A 21,552-nucleotide genomic window follows, 5' to 3' on the forward strand; every position below is an offset into this window, starting at 1 on the left:
CAGTGCAATATCCTGAGTTTTGTAGCTGAACTGAGTTTCTATAACTAATGTGCAATTAACATCTGCAACTCAACACGCCCAGTTGTATATATATTCTTTGTTTTTCTGCTGTGTTGTGACATGCACCATTTGTATATACTGTATATTATTTGTTTTTCTGCTGTGTTGTATGTTCCCATCTAAATGTTTGCACTGGGGTGTGTGCTTTCTATCTCATTATATAATTTTCCCGCACCTTCCCCCATCGTTCTAGCTTTCTTCACTACACTTTCTTCCTCGTCCGTTCTTTTATAATTGTTTCCACCATCATTGCTTTTAAAAAATGCCATTATTCTCTGCATAGCGATTATATTTCTCAGCTCGGTCCGCACCAGCTCTCAGTTATCTCTCAGTTGAATGATCTGATGAATCCCTAAAAAGCACTTTTCCCACCTAATGCCACACCCACAACATACAACCATGGGAAAGAGGGGCAATCACAGAAAGATGAGTAGAAAACGGGAAATGTTACGGGGGATATTTATTGTGATAGTAGGCTATTATAGCGTCAGCACAAAAGCACCAGACTCAACTTTAACTGAAAGTGTTATTCAGTAGCCTAAACTTATTCAAGCTACAGACCGAGAAGAATAAAAATGCTGAAATCTCATGTCCCGGTAAAACGCACTAGCATGGCAGAACGGCAAAAAAAATGTAACTTTTTCACTCCCCCCCCCGGCTACCGTGGGAACCACCGCAGTGCAAGACAGAGGCAATGCACGCAACTACAGACAGGGAGCAAGGCTCAGGCAGAACTCACACACGCACACACACACACGCACACACACACACACAACACTGAACACACACACAACAATACAGGCCGTTACTCGTTACACTGCCATGATGCTACAAACATGTGTCTCTCTGATGCCCTTTTTCCACCAAAGCAGTTCCAGGGCCGGTTCGGGGCCAGTGCTTAGTTTGGAACTGGGTTTTCTGTTTCCACTGACAAAGAACTGGCTCTGGGGCCAGAAAAAAAACGGTTCCAGGCTAGCACCAACTCTCTGCTGGGCCAGAGGAAAGAACCGCTTACATCAGCGGGGGGGGGGGTTGTTAAGACCAACAACAATAACAAGACCGTGAAAGATCACCATTTTTAAGCGACAAGAAGCAGCAGCTGTACAAACGCGAAGTCATCCATTATTATTATTGTTGTTGTTGTTGTTGCTGCTGCTGCTTCTTCCGTGTTGTTTTTGCTTCGATATTCGCGCCAAGGTTTATGCAAACGTAGTGACGTAACTGACGTATACAGTGACGTAATGACATGGCTTCCCTTAGCACCGCGAGCTATGGAAAAGCAAACTGGTTCTCAGCTGGCTCGCAAGTTGAACGAGTTGTGAACCAGCACCAGCACTGGCCCCGAACCAGCCCTGGAACTGATTTGGTGGAAAAGGGGTATGAGAGGGAGCAGCCCCTCCCTCCTGTGTGTGTGTGTGTGAGAGCGAGCATCCCCTCCCCCACCCGCGCGCAGAGACAGAGTGTCACACAGAAAGTGAAGGATTTTCTCAGAGTGCTCCCTCCAAATAATGGGGATTTACACGAAAACGGAAGGAGATATTCACAAAATTCTTTCACATTGAGCGCCACAAGGCTCTCCTGAACACATTGATGTAATTTTCTTGTCTCTAGTGTAAAAAATTATATTAGGTAGGCTATCCAGCGCTGGATTTACATACTTTGCAGTTTAACGTTTGATACATTTTAGAATGTTAAACTCGTCGCGTCTGTGCTCAGTGCTTTCCTAAATTGTCGGCCGCAAGAAGCCCTCGCACGAATGCACGTGTTTTTTTTTTTTTGTCGTTCTCATGCCGAAAAATTCGCTTGCAAATGCGAATGAAATGTGCGCACTGTAGAGCCCTGACTATGTAAAATATAAATAAAAAACAGAATATGATGATTTGAAAATCTTGGAAACCCTACATTTCACTGAAAATAGTACAAAGACAACATATCAAATGTTGAAACTGAGAAATTTTGTTGTTTTTTGGAAAATATATGCTCATTTTGAATTTGATGTCAGCAACACGTGGCATTTGTAGATGCAGCAATGAACTGTTTTCACAGATGATGGATTTCTGAAGTGTTCCTGAGCCCATACAGTGATTTCCACAACAGACACGTGTCTGCTTCTAATACATTTTCGGCTGAGGGCCTGAAGATCACAGACATCCAATGTCAGTTTTCAACCTTGTCTCTTGCATACAGAGATTTCTGCAGATTCTCTGACTCGTATATCATCATATATCATAAATCATCATATTCTGGTTTTTACTTTCATTTTACACGGTGTCCCACATTTATGGAATTGGGGTTGTTGTAAAGAAGCACTACATGTCATGTCTAGTTAAGATAATCATGCATATATTCATTATGTTGTAATTATGTAGCTTGTTAAGAGAGTAAATTTCTGCTTGAAGCATATTGCTTAAAAGCTTTGTTTACAATCACTGGAACTGTGCAATATATCAAATCTTCCTTGTGCAATGTGCGTGCAATGAATCATAAATCTTTGGCAGTTGTGTGATTTATCATATGCTCTTGCCTTCTCTCTCTCTCTCTCTCTCTCTCTCTGCCTCTCCAGCGTTTGGTAGAAGCAGCAGAAGAGGCCCACCTGCAGCATGAGGAAGACCCCAACCTGCAGGTGAGAACCAGTTCTACTTTACCACAGCAAGGTCATTAATTCAAAAGCAGATACTGTCAGTCAATGTCTGGCTTTGGAATTTTAGATGAGGTTTAAAATCCGTGTTCATGATTAAACACTCTAACTGTCTGTCCTCCTAGTCAGGACATAGTTTGTCATTCTGACCAGAACAGAGGCCAGTACTTATAAGTCAACTTAGATTATCAACTGATTATCAACCTTATCAAATTAGATTAAACCACCATATGCATTAAATTACTCAATCCTCTGAAGTCTTCTGTGTACCATCATGGGTACAAACTCATCAAAACTGGACACTTGAAAACTGGTAAAAGTCCAGTTGATTTTTTTTTTCTTCTAATCTTCAACTGTCCTGTTTCATTAAGTCAGTGCCCATGATAATCTTATATTTCTGTTCTTGGCCGACAGGAGTGGAACCCAATGTGGTCTTCGATGTTTTGTGCATGCTGAGATGCTTTTCTGGTGACTATGGTTGTAAAGAGTGATTATTTGAGTTAATATGACCTTCCTGTCAGCTCGAACAAATCTGGCCTTTTTCCTCTGATCAACAAGGTGTTTCTACCCACAGCACTTCCATTCACTGAATGTTTTTTGTTTTTGCACTTATGTTAGCACCAGAAGTGCTTCCAAACGACACTCCCCATGCCTAAAGCGCTTCTAGACTATGTTTCCTATAATGCACCAACTTCATTTCTCATCACGCACATCTGCACCTTGTTTGACCATCTTTGTCACACAATTTAAGTTCTAGTTTTTGTTTGTGTCTTTGTCAAGCCACTATTAAGGTTAACCCATGTATTGTTTTGTGTTTTGCTCATGTTTACGTTTCTTGTTTTTTGTTTTTTTCATGTTTCTCATATTCTGTTGATTGTCTGCACTTCATCAAATAAAAGGAATTCTGCACTTCCATCTACCCTACCAACCTGACAGAAGGCTTAACCCAAAGATGGATGCAGCAAAATTCTTCAAGATCCTAGTCCAGGAAGCCAGGCAGCGAGAGCTGGAATGGATGGTAGTGAGAAAGAGGCAATTCCTCAATTGGCTCTCCTTTATAGAACTCATGGAGAGAGCCCACAATTCACGAAGGTGATCACCCACCCTCCCTGCTCTACAGCGGATGCCATTATGGTGTGTGGCTTTGCCATGGGCACAACTCTGTTGCTGTGCTCCACCCTGGACTTTGCTAAACCCTCCCTGCCTGGCTTTGAATGTCACACCATCTTCTTCCTGTGCCTTGGATGCTGCTCCATCTCCCTTCTCCACCCTGGACATCACTCCGTCTCTCTGCTCCCCTTCGGAAGTCACTCCTCCCTCTTGCCTTGCTGAGCATGTTACACTTCCCTCTTGCCACGCGGTTGATGTCACTCCCCTTGTGTGTTGTGGTGAGTGTTGCTTCCCCTTGTGGCCTCACCACTGATATTGCTCCCCCTTGTGCTTCACAGTGAGCTTCACTCCCCCCTCTGGCCTTGCTGCTGATGCCCCCCCGACTCCACGGAGAGCTTTGCTCCCCCCTCTGGCTTCATGGATGATGTCGCTCCCCACTTGGGCTCCACCTTGGGGTTTGTTCCCCCTTGAGCTCTGCTGTGGCTGTCACTCTGATCTCATGCTCTGCCTCAGAGGTCATGCCATCCCCCAGCTATGCAGTGAAGACCACTTCCACTGCTGCTGTCACTGTGGGTGGTACACTGACCAGTGGCCTGGGACCCACTTTTGACCAGGGTGGGTGTGTTTGGCCCTGAGGGGAGCAGCCATCACCCTTCAGATCAATGGTTGAGTATGTCTAAGACATGCAGGTTCAGGTTGACAAAGTCATGCCCACTGTAAAGGAGCACCTGCAAGTGGCTGAGCAGCAATGCACATACAACCGCCCTAATGGACCCAGGGAGTTCAAACCAGGAGATTGCATTCTCCTGCTCCTCCCCACTGCTAACTGCAAGTTCCTGGCACATTGGCAAGGCTCCTACACTGTAGCCAAAAGAGCAGGCCCAGGCAACTACTGCCTGATACAGCCAGGTAAATATACTCCTTCACAGCTGTACCATAACAAGTTTTCAAAGTCATGCATAGAACCTTAGCCTGCCCTCACAGCATGTTCTGACATGTCCCCCCCCCCCCCCCCCCCATGTCCCCGGTCAGTCAGTCTAGGTAGGGGGTGCATAACAAGGAAGACCTAACTCCCAACTAGCAACAAGACATCCAGGAGTTGAAAGACCAGTTCAAGGATGTGTTCTCAGCAATGTCCAGGCAGACAAATCTGGTATAACATAAAATAAAGACCCCTTAGGCACTATCATCCGCATATCACACTACCAGATCCTGGAGGCCTGTCAACAAGCTATTTAAGAGGAAGTGACAAGGAAGCTCAAAGATGGAGTCATAGATGAGTCCACCAGCCCCTGGTTGGTCCAGCCCAGTCATTTTAGTACCCAAGCCTGATGAAAGTTTATGGCTCTGAAATTACTTTGAAAACTGAATACCATCTTCAATGGTTACACCCTGCCATGAGTGGATGACCTTGTCAGAAGATTGGGGAGAGCCCAGTCCATTTCCACACTGGACCTGACAAAGGGCTATTGGCTGGTTTTAGTTACACCTGAGGCCTGGCTTAAGACTGCTTTTGGAAGCACCAGTGGCCACTGGCAGTACAGGGTTCTCTCCTTTGCCTTCCACGCGGCCCCCGCGACCTTCCAGCAGTTTATGGATGTCGTCTTATGGCCCCACTGCCAATCTGCCACCACCTACATAGACTATGTACTCATTCACTCCATCACCTGGCAGGTCCACCTACACCACCTCAAGGAGGTGCTGGGTGAACCCTACAGGGCTGGGTTGGCTACCCACCCCCACAGATGTCATCTGGGGCTCATGGAGACAGAGTACCTTGGCTACCACATTGGCCAAGGTCTTCTGAAGCCACAGGAGTCCAAGGTTCAAGCCATCAAAAGCTATCCCTGTCGCATTCCACCTCAGAGGTCATGCCATCCCCCAGCTACATGGAAAAGACCACTTCCACCTCTGCTGTCACTGTGGGGGCTGCACTGACCAGTGGCCTTGGACCCACTCATGGCCAAGGTGGGTGTGTTGGGAACTACGCTGTATTGGGGGGATCTGGTGCTGAAAGTACTTCTGTACTACACTCCCCATAATGCACTGTGTTTGGGAATGATCACATACACGTGAACCATCTTTGAGCACCTTATTCATACTATTTAAGTTCTGGTTTTTGTTTGTCTTTGTCAAGCCTGTCTTAAGATTAACCCATGTAGTGTTTTGTATTTTCCCTCATGTTTATGCTTCTTGCTTTTTGTCATGTTCATGCTTCTCATATTCTATTGTAGGTGCAACAGACTTATTGAATCAGTCTCATGTAAAAAGGGATCAGTCTCATAAATTCATTAATCATTAATTCAAGTGTCAAATAGTTTATGGCTAAACTATTAAAATCAGTGGAATAACTTAGTGGTGATGTTGCTATAGTTTTAGTGAGTATTGTAGCTCTAATGTAATACGTTTACTCTAGATCTGTAACATTCATATAACAACCAAATGGGCGAAGGCAATTAGAATACTTGTTTGGCAGAGGTTGGCACTCAGTGAATGTTGTAGCAATAGACAGGACACAGTTTACTCCAATGGTACCATTTATTGAAATAGCTGACACGAATTAGCAAACTAATACTGATCAGATACAGCAACAATAGCAGCCAAGGAATAATTCAATATAAATGGTGGTACAATATATACAAGTAATAATCAGTAGTGTCTAAAGCAATAGTCAGTAGTAAGTAAAATAATAACCAGCAGTAAACAGGATGAGAAATCAGCAGTGAATATGATGATAACTAAGGCACTAATGGTGATCAGAAGTAATGGGCTATATGCAAGTGTTACAATGTAGGGACGAGTAAATGTTAAAATGTGAGAGGGAAATCACGTGTTCATGTGTGTCTGTGTGAGAGTGTGTGTGTGTGTGTGTGTGTGTGTGTGTGTGTGTGTGTGTGTGTGTGTGTGAGAGAGAGTGCGTGTGCGCAGCTGCACACTAATGAGATGAGGAGGAGCTAGGGAGAGAGAGAGCGTGCGCAGGCGCACGACAAGGAGGAGGGGAGTGAAGGAGCGAGGTGGTGCACGCGGCGCGTGGGCAAGAGATAGGCATGGTATCTAAAATGTAGTGCGCGAGCCTTTGTGCTAGGCTCCGAATAAAAGGGGATGGGCAACAAGGAGAGCGCACGAGGGAGAGAGACAAAGGATCTGTAGCTTAAAAACTAGTCCCAGATAGGCCTTAAACCCAAACTTCTATTAAACCATTAGCTACTCCTGAAATCCCAATGTTGAGGGGTGTAGTGCGACAGAGGGAGTTAAAAAGAGAGAGAGAGAGAGAGAGAATTTTGAATTTTCAAGATTCTTTTATTACAATCTTAAAAAAACATCAAGATCAACTTGGAACTATATTCAAAATGTAAAAGAAAAAAGGAAAAAAGTTAAAAGTCTATTTTTTTTTAAAAATGTGCAATCTGTGGCTTGTCGTTTTCAACAGCACACATCACGTTGTTGTACTGTAGCACCATCTTTCCTCAAATGCATCAAGCATCTTCATAGATTTATAAAAATAACAATCAATCAAAATACATCTTACAAGAGTAGAAAACACCATGAAGAGATCAACATTTAAATCCTGTTCAACTTTCCTTTTACGACTAACATATATTGCCATCTTTGCTTGCCCAAGCAGAAAGTTTAAGAGCTGACATTTGAAGCGATACTTTTGTAAATATTTAAAACCAAAAATGAAAATCTCCAAAGAAAAACTTTCATTGAACTTAAAGAAAAGTGTCTGCAATATAGCAAATAGAGGTCTTAACCTCTGACAGTGCATAAAAGCATGGAATACAGTCCCCCTTAAAGAACAAAAAGGGCACCCTTGATCCACACCTGGATTCAATACAGAAATGAAAGCATTCACTGCTATTGCACCATGCAGAATACGCCATTGTAAATACCCAGCTTTTTTAGTTAGTGGTGACTTGTACAGAGCTCACCATTGTGGTTTGACATTATTTTCAACCTGCAAAACCTCGTGCCAGGGTGTATCCACCCTCTTGTCCAGAGACCTTTTATTTAGAGATAGAACACACAGTTTATACAATGATTTACCAGTTGCAGCTATAGGGCCCAGAAAAACTAAACTATCAGTATGTAGGTAGAAACCTGTACACCCTGATAAATCTGGGAGCAGAGTAAGTCTGGGAAAGGGGTCTTGGCAGTCAGGACTACACTCCCCCCAGAAAATAATCTCCTAGCATTTGCATCTCCTTCCCAGTTAGGAGAGACTGCCATTTCCCAAGTAGCTGATCAACTGTCCGAATGGACCTCACACCTAAGTGATGCGCTAATGTACAGCTATTATTCAAATCAGGACCAACAAACTCTACTAAGTCCCCAAGGGTTGTAACTCCAGAGCTGATGAACTTAGAAGTAGGTACCAGGGACATTTCTTGACTCACATCAAGCACAGAACCATAAATCAGAAGCTCTTTCAACAACCAGAATAATGACCTTGCCATTCGTGTGTGTTGTGATATAAAGAAAGACCAGACTTTAAACAGATTCTTATAAAAAACAGGAAATGAATTGAGATTCATTCTATTTAGATTCAACCAAAACAAAGGTCTATCCAACCCCAGCCCTTCAAAATTTTGTAAAATACAGCAAGCTGCAGCTTTCCAGCTTGAGTCCACTGATCCTGTGAGAAGATGCTGTACAAATTGCAAACGAAAAGCAGCAGTTCGGCTCTGTAAATGAATAAGTCCATGTCCACCATCCTCCTTGGACAGATATAAAACACTCTGTGGTACCCAGTGTAGACTGTCCCAGAAAAAATCAACCAGGATTGACTGAATCTTCGCCAGCAGGTTTGATGGGGGGTCCACACAAGCCAGCCGATGCCAGAGAGAGGATGCAACCAGGTTGTTAATAATAAGAACACACCCCCTGTAGGAAGTAATACTAAAAATAAATTTCCATTTCTCCAGACGACCTTTAACTTTTTCAACCACCCCTTCAAAATTCTTTTGAATGAAAACATCGTCACCTAAAAAAACAGACGAGAGAAAGCATGCTGCTCAACACCATGCCCAGGTTTCCATGCCTCAGTCTGTATTTTAAATTTTTCTGCAGCAAGTAGAGTTGAACATACCAGCACCCTATGATGGAATGGATTACCCACCTAATGGATTAATGCTTCAATGCAGTTTTTTTTTAATTAAAGCCTAGTAGAGCCCAAATCTTCTGAGACATTGTGGGTCTTCTGCATGATTTATTGGCTCACCAGACCAGCACACTGATAGGCCAAAGACTTGGTGAAAATGTGGCACCCATGCCTCCAGAGTTCCCAGGTATTCACTGAGGAACTCAGGGCCTGGTTCCAGACTTCCAGGAAGGAGAGCCCCCATAGTTGTTTTTTTTTTTTGGGGGGGGGGCTAAGACTCCAGAGGCTGAAGCAGCAGCAGACGAGGAAGCCTTCACTCCAGAGCTCCCTCCAGAGGGCAGTGCAGCAGCAGACAAGGAGGCCTTTGCTCCAGCGCTCCCTCCAGAGGCCAACAATGGCAGATGAGGAGATCTCTGCTCCAGAACCAGCTCCAGAGGCCAACGCAGAGGAGGTCTCTGCTCCAGAGCCAGCACCAGTGCCAGAAACCAACAGGGCAGCCTCTGCTCCACTACCAGCTCCAGAGTTGGTGCCAGAGGCTGACAGGACAACCTTTGCTCTACTACCAGTGCCAGAGCTGGCATCAGAGGCTGACAGGGTGGCCTCTACTTCACTGCCACCTCCAGATCTGGCACCTGTGGCTGACAGTGCGGCCTCTGCTCCACTGCCAACACCAATGGCTGACAGGGTGGCCTCTGCTCCACTTCCAGTGCCAGGGGATGACAGGGTGGCCTCAGCTCCAGATTTCAGCTTAGATGAGCTTTTCACTCCACTGCCTGGCTTCAGCACGGACAAGCTCGTCACCCCACCACTAGGCTTCGAAGACATTGTCGTCCCGTTGGCCAGCTTCAGCACAGATCAGCTCTTCGCCCCACCACCAGGCTTCAGGGACGTTGCTGATCCACTGCTGTGCTTCACCGAGGAAGAGACCATCACTGAAGTGAAGGCCAGACCTGCTGTAGAGTCCAGATCTGAGTCCATATCCATACACGTGCCAATGCCCAAGCCCAGGTCTGAGCTTGTGTCCAAGTCCTGTCCAGAGCCTGTGTGCTTATCCTGTCCAGAACCTGTGTCCTGTCCAGAGCCAGAGCCCATGTCCTGTCTGGGGCCCATGTCCATGTCTTGACTGGAACCCAGGCCTCTGTCTGTGTCCTCACCCCCACTTAAGGCCTGACCAGAACCCAAACCTTGGCCCAGGACCATGTTCTGGTGCCAGGTTCCTCCTGAGCCAGTGTGGAGCTCCAATGGCATGGCATCCTCATCCCCAGGACTGTCCAAGGATGATTTTAGCTCCCAGAGGGAGCTCTTTGGGGGGTTCTGTCATGCTTCCGCTCACTTGAGCTTGCGCATGGAGCACACTGTGCATGCCTCAAAGACTAATTACATGCACCTGTCCTGGATTAAAACACAAAATGCACATAAAAGGACGCTGAGAATTCACACACACTGCAAAGTATTGCATTCTCTCTTGACCATTATCAAACCATGTGTTTAGATTGCCTTGCTGGTTTTTCGACTATTGTTTGTATTTTGATTCTGCTTTTGTCTCTGCCTCTTTGTCAGGGTGCAGGCACTTACGGATGCAAATAGGGCTGCAACTACCAATTATTTTAGTAGTCGACTAATCAATAGATTCAGTCGCGATTAGTCGCGATTATTTCTGCCCCAACATCACTTGCTCCAACCTGTATCCACCAACATAAGGTCTCTTAGTAAATAAATGGAAAAAAATGACAACAGCACCAAAAAACTTCAAGCTTAACAGCTTATGCTGATTTTAATAAATGCAGGTGTATGGCTCAAATAAAATGTATATTAGTCATTCCACTGAAAATAAAGTGCAAGGGCCTATCAAGTAATAAAAGGGGGTGTCCTTGCAACAGGACGCAATAGGACACAACGTAAACACTGAAACAATGTAAATATCCAGTAACTTGAGAAACCAAACTGGCCATTTACATTTTTAAGAAAATTGAAAAACTGAGGTAAGTAACATTGTTGTGTCTTAAAGTGACGTAAAGTGGTCAAATAAGGCCATATGTAAACACAAAGTAGAAAAAGATTTAAACTTATTGCTTATTGCAGTGCATAAATGTCAGCATGTCCACATGATCTGGGTCGAGACTAGCTCTCTTCTTAGAGACAATGTTCCCAGCTACAGAGAACAGCCGTTCTGATGGTGTGGAGGTAGCTGGAATGCATAAGAATGACTTGGCTAAAATTGCCAGTGTGGGGTACTTGGTCTCATTGAGCTTCCACCAGGACAGGGGACACTCTTTCTTCAAGATTGGTGGCTCAGCAAAGTACATCAGCACCTGTTATAGACACATGATGAAAATTAGCATCTGAAATTCATTTTAGGTTCGCCTAAATAAATAAATAAATAAATAAATCAGAAAAAAAACTTACTTCATTGCTGACTAGTTGTTCATGTGATGCCTGCTGATCGGTCTCATGATCATCACCATTTGAATCGCACCCAAGAAGTGAACCGAGAGTTGATTCGTACCTGGATGTTGAATGCAGATCATCTGATGGTGTGGATTCCCCTGTGCTGGCTTGGTTCTTCTCAAAGGAAATCTGTAGAGCCAGCTCTTGTAGTTTACTTTGCACGCTGAACTTCTCCTGTGGTGTTAGGAATTTCAGTTTCCGGAACCTTGGGTCCAGTGCAGCTGCAATGATGTGCTTGCTTGTATGCTCATCTGTGACTCTGACCACATCAGAGCAGTATTCAGTCATCTCCAATGAGGCAGCAGTCTGAAAAGCCTGCACGGGCGCTACATCATAGGCAATGCTGGTGGACTTCAATAAACCTCTGTACAGAGGAGGGAGGGTAGAGATTGTCATGTAGCTTTCCCCGCTCAAGAACACAGTGGCACATTCAAATGGATCAAGAACTTTTGCAAGGTGTTCCAGGAGGGTCCACTGATCAGGTTTAAGATCCAGGTACCTTTTACCTTGCTGTGTTGCTGTTGGATCTGATAAAGTGGCAGTTTTGGGCCATCTTTGTTCAAGCAGACGGGTGATCATGTAATAGGTGCTGTTCCACCTAGTGGAGATGTCCTGGATGAGACGGTGGTTTGGAGTCCCCATCTGATTTTGTTTTTGCTTAAGCTTGGTTGAAGCCAATTCACTTTTTTTAAAGTGCTCCACAAGAGCCCTCACTGCTCCAAGTGCATTACTGATCTGTGTTTGCTTCAGAGCATGGTTGACCACCAGCTGTAAGGTGTGGCCTGCACAATGAAACTGACAGCCACCCATGTCGTTCATGCAAAATATTTGCAGCTAGCACAATATTGCGGGCATTGTCATGGATAATCCCTACAATTTTGGAGGGAGAGAGTCCAACCTTTTCCAAAGCCTCCTCAATCCACTCTGCGAGGTTTTCACCTGTGTGTCGTTCCTCAAGTGGCATTGTTGTCAGACAGTAGTTTTTGAATACCCAATCATCACTTAAATAGTGGCAAGTAATGCCCAGGTATGCTTTGGTGGCGAGACTGGTCCAGGCATCAGCTGTCAGGGCAATCTTGCCACTTGCTGATTTGAGAGCATCTTTAACATGATTGAGAATGGTTTCGTACTTTTCCTCCATGAGCTTGGTAAAATGTGTTCTTGAAGGCAACACATACTCAGGATTGAATGTATGAATAATTTCCTTGAAAGCCTCGCCTTCCACCATTGATATTGGCCTCATGTCATAGACCAGCATGTTTAGAACGCTGTTAATGAGAATTCCGGCCATTTCGGGGGTGCAAATGCCTCTCCGTAGAACAAAGTTATCCACACGCCTTTGCTTTAAACTTCTAAAGTGGTAAAATGAACAGAAAAAAAATATTGATAATTTAGTTATTTATGTTAATGCTTATTTATCTACTACAGTCCATCTACCTACTTATCTCTCATCATACATGCAGAGCTGATGCTAACGTTAACATTAGTAGGCGAGGAGACAGTTTAAATTTAGCTTACAATATCGAGACGAGACATATATGGAGAAGTCCGGTTATAAACGGAGGAGTGGTGATGTTCGGTTTGCGCCAAATTTGATATCAATCAGAATGACTCGCGCTAAACCAATTTCGTTTCTAACCAGAGTAGTCCCTGCGTGTAAGCACACTCATTGTTCTACAATATCTTTAATGAAAAGGCTTACAAATACTTTGACACTCTATGCTGAAAGATGCGTTTACCAAAAAGTAAACCAAAAGCTGCCAATTAACTTACCCGTCTGTAACTTTGGACAACAGTCCTGGATGTTTTCGTTTAATATGCTCGTGCATCGCTGTTGTACTGCCATGGAAGGCCAACTCTCCATTGCAGACAGTGCACTGGACTTTATTGTTTTTATTGTCTTTAAAAAACTCCCAGACTTTAGACAGTCGTGGCCTCAAGTTTTTGACATTCTGCTCACACGCAGCCGGAGCCTCTGCCATTGCTCATCTCTGTGTTAGCTGCGTGAAGTAAGCGACACTAATGACTTAGGACGGAAAGACGCTACTACCCCCACCACTACCAGCAGTGCATTGCAGTTTCTTGTATGTGTTCTTATCATAGACGGTTGAACGCGACCGCTTAAATAATACGACGCGTTGACAATGAAATTTCTCATCGACGAAATTTTATAGTCGATGTCGTTGACGCTGACGACTAATCGTTGCAGCCCTAGATGCAAATGCAGGGGAGAGCAGGCGCATTGCAAACTGGTAACCAAAGCCAAATCAATAAACAGAAGACATAGTTGGGGTTGGGCTAGGGTTGGTCAATGAGCAAATGGCATGTCAGAGAAGGCAAGAAAACAGAGTCAAAGTAAATATGGGAAAAGTGGTCAAAGTCACAGGAGGTCAGAACTGAAAGATAAGGCTTGGTATGATCAGCTATGCAGACACAACGATACTTTGAAACTAGTGTGAGTGTTTGCTGAGCTTATATAGAGTGGTGATTACTGAGGAAATGGGAAACAGGTGCGCTTCCTAGTATTCGGGAGATAAGGTGCACTGTAGCAATTGGGAAGTGTAGTCCGGAGTGGCCATGTTTGGAGGCTGCTCCAAACTCAGGTTTTCAGTGCTATTATTGACAGAACCCCACAAGGTGCTCACTCTGGGAGCAATTTCCTTTCTGAGACGACCTCTTCTTCTTGGTGCTGGTTTGTTGGGGTGATCTGTGTGGAATTCCTGGGTGAGGAGTGGGTCTAGGCTGTCCCTTGAATTAACTCAGCTGTGTTCCTCTGGATTGTATCCCTCCCAGTTGACTAGGCACTCCAATTGTCCTTGTCTATGCCAGGAATTGAGATGTGCACCTGGTGTATCGGGTCTCACTCAGTTTCTACGGAGGGAGGAGGTTCTCTAATGGGTGTGTTAGTTGCTAGAAGACCTTGGATGGTGGGTTTCAGGCATGACAAATGGAACGTGGGTGCCATCCTGCAGTGAGGTGGGAGTTCCAGGTTGTAAGAGACTTCATTGATTCTACAGATAATTTTAAATGGACCACTGTATCAGGCTTGGAGCTTACAGCATGACTTGGATTCTCGTAGGTTCCTTGTAGACACCCATACTCGATTGCCTGGGGAGAATTCAGGAGTCTCCTCTCAGTGTTGACCTGCGTACTGCTTGTACTTGCTTGTTACCAGTTCCAACCTCTGGTGAACTCCCTCACACATCTGTTTGCTCCACTTGAACCAGGAGGCTACAGCCAGGATCTGCATTGGGGAGTTGTCCCACGGGAAGAGAGGTGGCTGATAACCAAGGATGCACTGAAAATGTGTTCGCTGAGTGCTTTAGGGAGTTCTGGATGTATTCTGCCCAAGTAAGGAACTGCACCCAATCTTTCTGGTTCTTCATACAGAAGATTCGGAGAAAACACCTGACCTTCTGGTTTGCATGTTCCATCTGGCCATTGGACTGAGGGTGATACCCTGAACTTAAGCTTATGGAAACCCTGGAGATGAACTGGGGACCCTGGTCACTAACGATGTCTTCTGGAATACCATAATATCTGAAGACATGAGTGAATAGGAGTTATGCGGTTTTGAATGCAGTAGGTAGGTCAGAAAGAGGAATGAGCTTGAGTGCCTTGGAGAAGCGATCAGTGAGAACCAGGATAACTGTATTACCTTGCGATTGGGGTGAGTGTTTGCTGAGCTTATATAGAGAGGTGATTACTGAGGAAATGGGAAACAGGTGCGCTTCTTCATATTTAGGAGATGAGGTGCACTGTGGCGCTTGGAAAGTGTAGTCCAGAGCGGCCATGTTTGGAGGCTGCTCCAAACTCAGGTTTTCGGTGCTATTACTGACACTCTGATAATCTGTTTGTGCCTTGCTCGATCTTTGCCTATCCCCATTTATGATTTCTGTCTTCTGGACTGTATGCTTGTTAGCTATTTTGTAAATAAACTCTTCTGCACTTACATCTGCCTCCACCACCCATTACTGGCACCATCTAGCCTGCACCACACACCCAAGAGCACCAATCCAGCATGCTTAACACCCCACACCACCTCATTCACTCCTTTTAAAGACAATAAAAGAGCATTTTTCTTTCACCTGCCTCCTGTGTCTGTTTGCCAGCTCCATCCAAAAAGAGCTTACAAGGTGCTCCTCTTAAAGTGGACAGTGAGTGTATATACTGCTGTAAAATTTAAATTCATCACTGTATTACCTTTGCTTAAAATATTTTATACCTAAAATATCAATTCCAAGTGATTGTCTGCTGCTGTGTCACTTAGACAAATTTAATTTTGAAATCTAAAATATTTTTTTGTTAAGGGCTACTTTACCTTTCGTAATGAGAGTGATACTTGCTTTCATCACAGTTTTTCTTTCTCTCCAGCCCATACCACCATATTTAGTTACCCATAACTACTTATCTCTTTGCCAGCATTCTAAAAATGAGAACCACACACTGCTCTCACTGACAGCCTAGTCACTTCAATCAGTTAAGCCTCTGCAGCAAATGGACTTGTACAAACGTATCAGCCGCTAAATGGCACTTTCAAATGTGGTATAACTGTTTAATGTTGAGTGCAACAACATGGGGGAGTGAAATGGCCATATACAAAATTGTTTCATTAAATGTAGGACATCGTTCCACATTTTTGCAATTTAGGTTTTCATTGAGTTGTTTTTATATTCAAAGCATATAACCTTAACTTCGCAAATCAAATCTGACATTTTGATTTGAAAATGAATGGGTTACACTATCAGCTTCTATGAACAAAGAATGTGTTCCGTCAAAAAAGTGCTTTTGGCCAATTGTTTATTGGCTAAAATTCATAATTTTTTGAAAATACATGAAATAATTTGCTTATTGTGAAACCATTTACTTTTTGAGTCCCATGTGCAAAAAACTGGAGGATTTGGATTACTTTATTTTTCAACAGACTCAGGTAATATGCTTTTCTGTTCATATCAATGTTTGTGTGCTTGTTTTCACAAATATGGGGAACCAAACACATAGACACATGCACTTGCAATATTGCCATCATGTTGCAACCTCAACAGGGAGAGAGAAAGAATGTATCTTCACATTAACAATCTCTCTCTCTCTCTCTCTCTCTCTCTCTCTCTCTCTCTCCCTCCATTTCTTTTTTATTTTCTCACTCTTGAACTTCCATGTTCTGGTGAACCCATGCATACACCTGCTTCAGCATCTGACATTAGCATGCATAAGGCTTAATACAATCAAAATACATTAGTGGACACACACACACACACACACACACTCACTGTGTGTGTGTGTGTGTGTGTGGTATATATAAAAAAAGACAAATATATACTAGTGCATCTCAAAAAATTAGAATATTGTGAAAAAAGTTCAATATTTTCCATCAGTTAAAGTGAAAATGTTATATATTATAGACTCATTGCACATAAACTAAAATGTTTCAAGCATTTTTCTATTTTAATTTTAATCAGTATGGCATACAGTACAAAAACATAAAAAAAAACATCTCAAAATATTAGAATATTTCATTTCGAGTTTGAGTAAAACAGTATGAACACAGTGTATCTCTCGGTCTAGTTCAGTACACACAACCACAATCATGAGGAAGACTGCTGACTTGACTGTTGTCCAGAAGATGATCACTGATGCCCTCCACAAGGAGGGTAAGCCACAAAAGGTCATTGTTGAAAAGGGTGGCTGGAAAAGGTGCACAAGCAACAGGGATGGCCGCAGTCTTGAGAGGATTGTCAAGAAAAGTTGATTCAAGAACTTGGGAGAGCTTCACAAGGAGTGGACTGAGGCTGGTGTCAGTGTATCAAGACCCATCACGAACAGACATCTTCAAGAAAGGGGATACAACTTTCGCATTCCTAATATCAAGCTACTCCTGAGCCAGAGGCAATGTCAGAAGTGTCTTATCTGGGCTAAGGAGAGAAAGAAATGGACTGTTGCTCAGTGGTCCAAAGTCCTCTTTTCAGATGAAAGTACATTTTGCATTTAATTTGGAAATCACGGTTCTAGAGTCTGGAGGAAGAGTGGAGAGGCACAGAATCCAAGGTGTTTGAAGCCCAGTGTGAAGTTTCCACAGTCTGTGATGATTTGGGGTGCCATGTCATCTGCTGGTGTTGGTCCACTGTATTTTATCAAGTCCAAAGTCAACACAGCCATCTACCAGGAGATTTTAGAGCACTTCATGCTTCCATCTGCTGACGAGCTTTTTGGAGATGCTGATTTCCTTTTCCAGCAGGACTTAGCACCTACCCACAGTGCCAAAACTACTACCAGTTGGTTTGCTGACCATGATATTACTGTGTTTGATTGGCCAGCCAACTTGCCTGACCTGAACCCCATAGAGAATCTATGGGGTATTGTCAAGAGGAAGATGAGAAACACCCGACCCAAAAATACAGATACACTGAAGGCCGCTATCAAAGCAACCTGGGCTTCAATAACACCTCAGCAGTGCCATAGGCTGATCACCTCCATGCCACACCGCATTGATACAGTAATTCATGGTAAAGGAGCCCCAACCAAGTATTGAGTGTATAAATGAATATACTTTTCAGAAGTTGGACATTTCTGTATTGTAAATCCTTTTTTTGATTGATCTTATGGAATATTCTAATAATTTGAGATACTGGATTTCTGATTTTCATGAGCTATAAGCCATAATCATTAAAATTAAAACAAAAAAGGCTTTAAATATTTCACTTTACATGTAATGAATATAGAATATATGAAAGTTTACCTTTTTGAATTAAATTATGAAAAAAAGGAACTTTTTCATCGTATTCTAATTTTTTGAGATGCACTAGTATACATGTGTGGAAATGGACTCTAAGCTTCTGTAGCTCTCTAAAGCTGTTAGATTGTGTAGTATTTTTTTTGTTGTTGTTGTTTCTCCTTCAATAAAGAATTATAAGCAGGCACCAAGACTTCATGAGCGAGATAGACTGAGTGTATTAAAGAAACCTCATGAATATACACCGGTGTTGTCTGAGACACTCTCTCTGCCTGAGCCGTGCTCTCTCTGTATGCCCAAAAAACAATACTTTCACTCACTCTCTGGGTTCTCACAACAAAGATATCTTTCTCAAAACGTTTAATCCATAACACAGATAAGGATGTTACTGTGGGCACACACACACACACACACACACACACACACACACACACACACTGTTTTTCTCCATCAGACAGAGGATTACACATATTCTGAAATCTTAAGAATTTTAAGAACCCCTTAACCATTCTTCACACCTGTATTCATTCATCCCTCAACCACACAAGTTTTCCAGTGAGATGGCTTAGAGTTGCGGGCTTCTCCTTCAGTGGTCCCTGTACTTCACTGTGCAGTCAGGTGTTCCAGATCAATCAAAGATTGCTCAGTTCTTGAACCTGCTGACCGGAAGATCCCTGAGCTGGGTGACTGCCATCTGGGAGAAGGGAGGCAAGCTTACCGCCTCATTTGAGAAATTTGTGGGATTGTTCAGAAAGGTGATTGATCTCTCTCAGAACAACCTCCTGAACCCTCACCAGTCTGGCTTCAGAGTTGGACACTCAACTGAGACTGTGCTTCTCTCCGTTAGCGATGCACTTCATGCAGCATGTGCCACCTCACTCTCCTCTGTCCTGATTCTCCTTGACCTTTCTGCTGCACTTGAGACTGTTTGTCATCCCATCTTCCTGTCATCCTTATTAGCTCTGGGGATCTGTGGGACAGCCCTAGACTGGTTCAAGTCCTACCTTTCCGGTTGCTCTTTCCAGTTTACCTAGTCTGGTACTGTATTAGCACCATGCCCACTTCCCACTACTGCCCCTCAAGGTTCAGTCCTTGTTCCACTTCTCCCTCTACACCCAGTCTCTCAACCCAATTCTCTCTGCTCATGGTCTATCCTACCACTGCTATGGTGATGACACCCACATGTTTCTCTCTTTTCCTCCTTTTGACACACAGATCTCCGCTTGCATCTCGGCTTGCCTGCATGACATCCAGAGCTGGATGGACAACCATCAGCTGAAGCCCAACCCAGGCAAGACAGAGGTAATCTACATTCCTGTTCCATCCTCTCCACCCCTGGACATGGTCATCTCCCTGGGGGACATCTTTAGGTCACCTTCACCCAGTGTAAATAATCTAAGGATCGTTTTTGATGACAAACTCTCCTCAGCGAACATTGCTGCAGTGATCCGGATGTGTAGATCTGAAGGATCCACCTTTTCCTCACCACCTATTCTGCTCAGCTTCTGGTCCAAGCACTGATCCTCTCCCTCTTGGACTACTGCAACTCTCTCCTTGCTGGCCTTCCAGCATCTCAAGTTTTAAAGTTTCAAAGTGTTTGTCATATGCACAGTAAGGAACATGTCCTCTTGCACAATGAAATTCTTAGTTTGCCATCCACCATGAATGCCAAATTACAACAATAAATAGGTGAAAGAAATAATCCAAAGCAAAGGCAATATAGTCCAAAATAAAAGCAAGAAAAAAAAAACACCAGTATAGTACAAAATAAAGGTAAAGTAGTGCAAAATAGGCAGTATAATACAAAAAACAAAGGCAATGATAGAATGTAGCAGCGAAAAAGGGCAGTAGTGTGCAAACTTGTGCAAACAAATGTAAACAGATTTAAACAGTCAAGGACAATTTACAGGGAGGTAGTCCATGGTTATAGACTCCTGTCAGCTGTTCAAGAGTCTGATGTCAGTGGGAAAGAAAGAGTTCTTTAATCTGACAGTCCTGCATTTCACACTTCTGTACCTCTGGCTTGAGGGTAGAAGTGTGAACAGTCCATGCTGGGGGTGGGTGGGGTCTTTGAGGATGGAGGCAGCTCTCCTGTAGACTCTGCGGTAGTAGATGCCCTGCAGAGAGGGCAGTGGAGTTCTGGTGATCCTCTCTGCAGTCTTCACCACTCTGTGCAGGTGTTTGTGGTCCATAGCCGTAGTGGACCCCTGCAGCTCATCCAGAATGCTGCAGCTTGCCTGGTCTACAACCTCCCTTGTTCTTCCCATGTCACCCCTCTGCTTGGCAACTTGCACCGGCTACCTATTGCAGCTCGTATCAAATTTAAGACATTGGTGCTAGCTTACCAGGCTGTCAAGGGGTTAAGACCAGCATACCTCCAGAGTCTGATCTGCCCCTACACACCGGCCAGATCCCTATGCTCTGCTACTACTGGTCACTTTCCCCATCCTCTCCTGCCCAGCCCACTCAAGAATGCTGTCTGTCCTGGCCCCCTGTTGGGGGAATGACCTTCTCATTGGGGTCAGAACTGACAACTCCTTGACCACCTTCAAGCATAGAATGAAGACTCACCTCTTCAGGCTGCACCTCTCCCCTGCTTCCCTCCCCACTTCTGTAACTGCGTATCAGTCAAGACCAACCCAGGCTATGTACTGTCTGGAGTGTTATTTTTCTTTATTTAGTTGTACTTTGTCAGTTCTTTTGTATGGTTGCTTTGCTTCCTTGGCTGTTTGCTGAGCATTGGTACTTCAACAGAATATTACATTAAGTATTATTCTGTCACTTGTTCAGTTGGAACTAGAACTTTCTTTTCTAGAAGTTCAGCACTTTGTGTACCTGACTTTTGCACTTGTTATATGTTGCTCTGGATAAGAGCGTCTGCTAAATGCCATGTAATGTCATGTAAAAAAAAAATCCTCACAGAGCTGGCATGTGAGGGACAACCAGGTATCAGTTGATCCACTCAATGATCTGGCAGTTTGCCTGGATAACCTGCTGAGAAACTGCAACTGCTACCACAATCCTGCTCCCACGTTACTGTTGGCAGATGTACCTGAGCCCATGCAAATTTGCTGAGCCCAGCTGAGAGAGGGCATTGGAGAAAGGAACAGCTCTGCTTTTAATGTGGTGAGCCTGACCATATTTTTGCTAGCTACCAGCAGTGACCAAAAGTTCTGCCACATAACTCCTAAGCAGAGAGAGCCCTCTCAGGGACTCACTACAATACAGTGAGTTCACACCAGTCTCTCTCACTAAAACTTTCAATTATTCAAGCCTAGGTTGAATGCTCAGGTGGTCTTTCTCTCCTTCCATCCTTGATTGATTCCATCATGGCAGTGAACCTGATTGATTACATCACCTCCATCCTGTTCCAGATTCCTCTGCTTCCTCTTGAACAACTGCTATGCATCAGCATCATCGATGGAAGTTCCATCAGCCATGGTACTATGACCCATTGCACAGGAA

The 21,552-nt window shown here is 44.0% G+C and overlaps 1 protein-coding gene across 1 annotated transcript in view; it reads left to right on the forward strand.

The window, feature by feature from the left end:
* The window catches only part of cacna2d3a (calcium channel, voltage-dependent, alpha 2/delta subunit 3a), a 1,043,750-nt gene that overhangs the window by 371,801 nt on the left and 650,397 nt on the right, over positions 1 to 21,552 (forward strand). Inside the window, exon 4 of the mRNA XM_060931674.1 lies at positions 2,624 to 2,683. Within this exon, the coding sequence (XP_060787657.1) occupies positions 2,624 to 2,683 (60 nt within the window). The remainder of the gene's footprint in view (positions 1 to 2,623; positions 2,684 to 21,552) is intronic.

The sequence above is a fragment of the Neoarius graeffei genome, chromosome 10 (assembly GCF_027579695.1).
Source record: "Neoarius graeffei isolate fNeoGra1 chromosome 10, fNeoGra1.pri, whole genome shotgun sequence".
In the NCBI taxonomy this organism is placed as follows: Eukaryota; Metazoa; Chordata; class Actinopteri; order Siluriformes; family Ariidae; genus Neoarius; species Neoarius graeffei.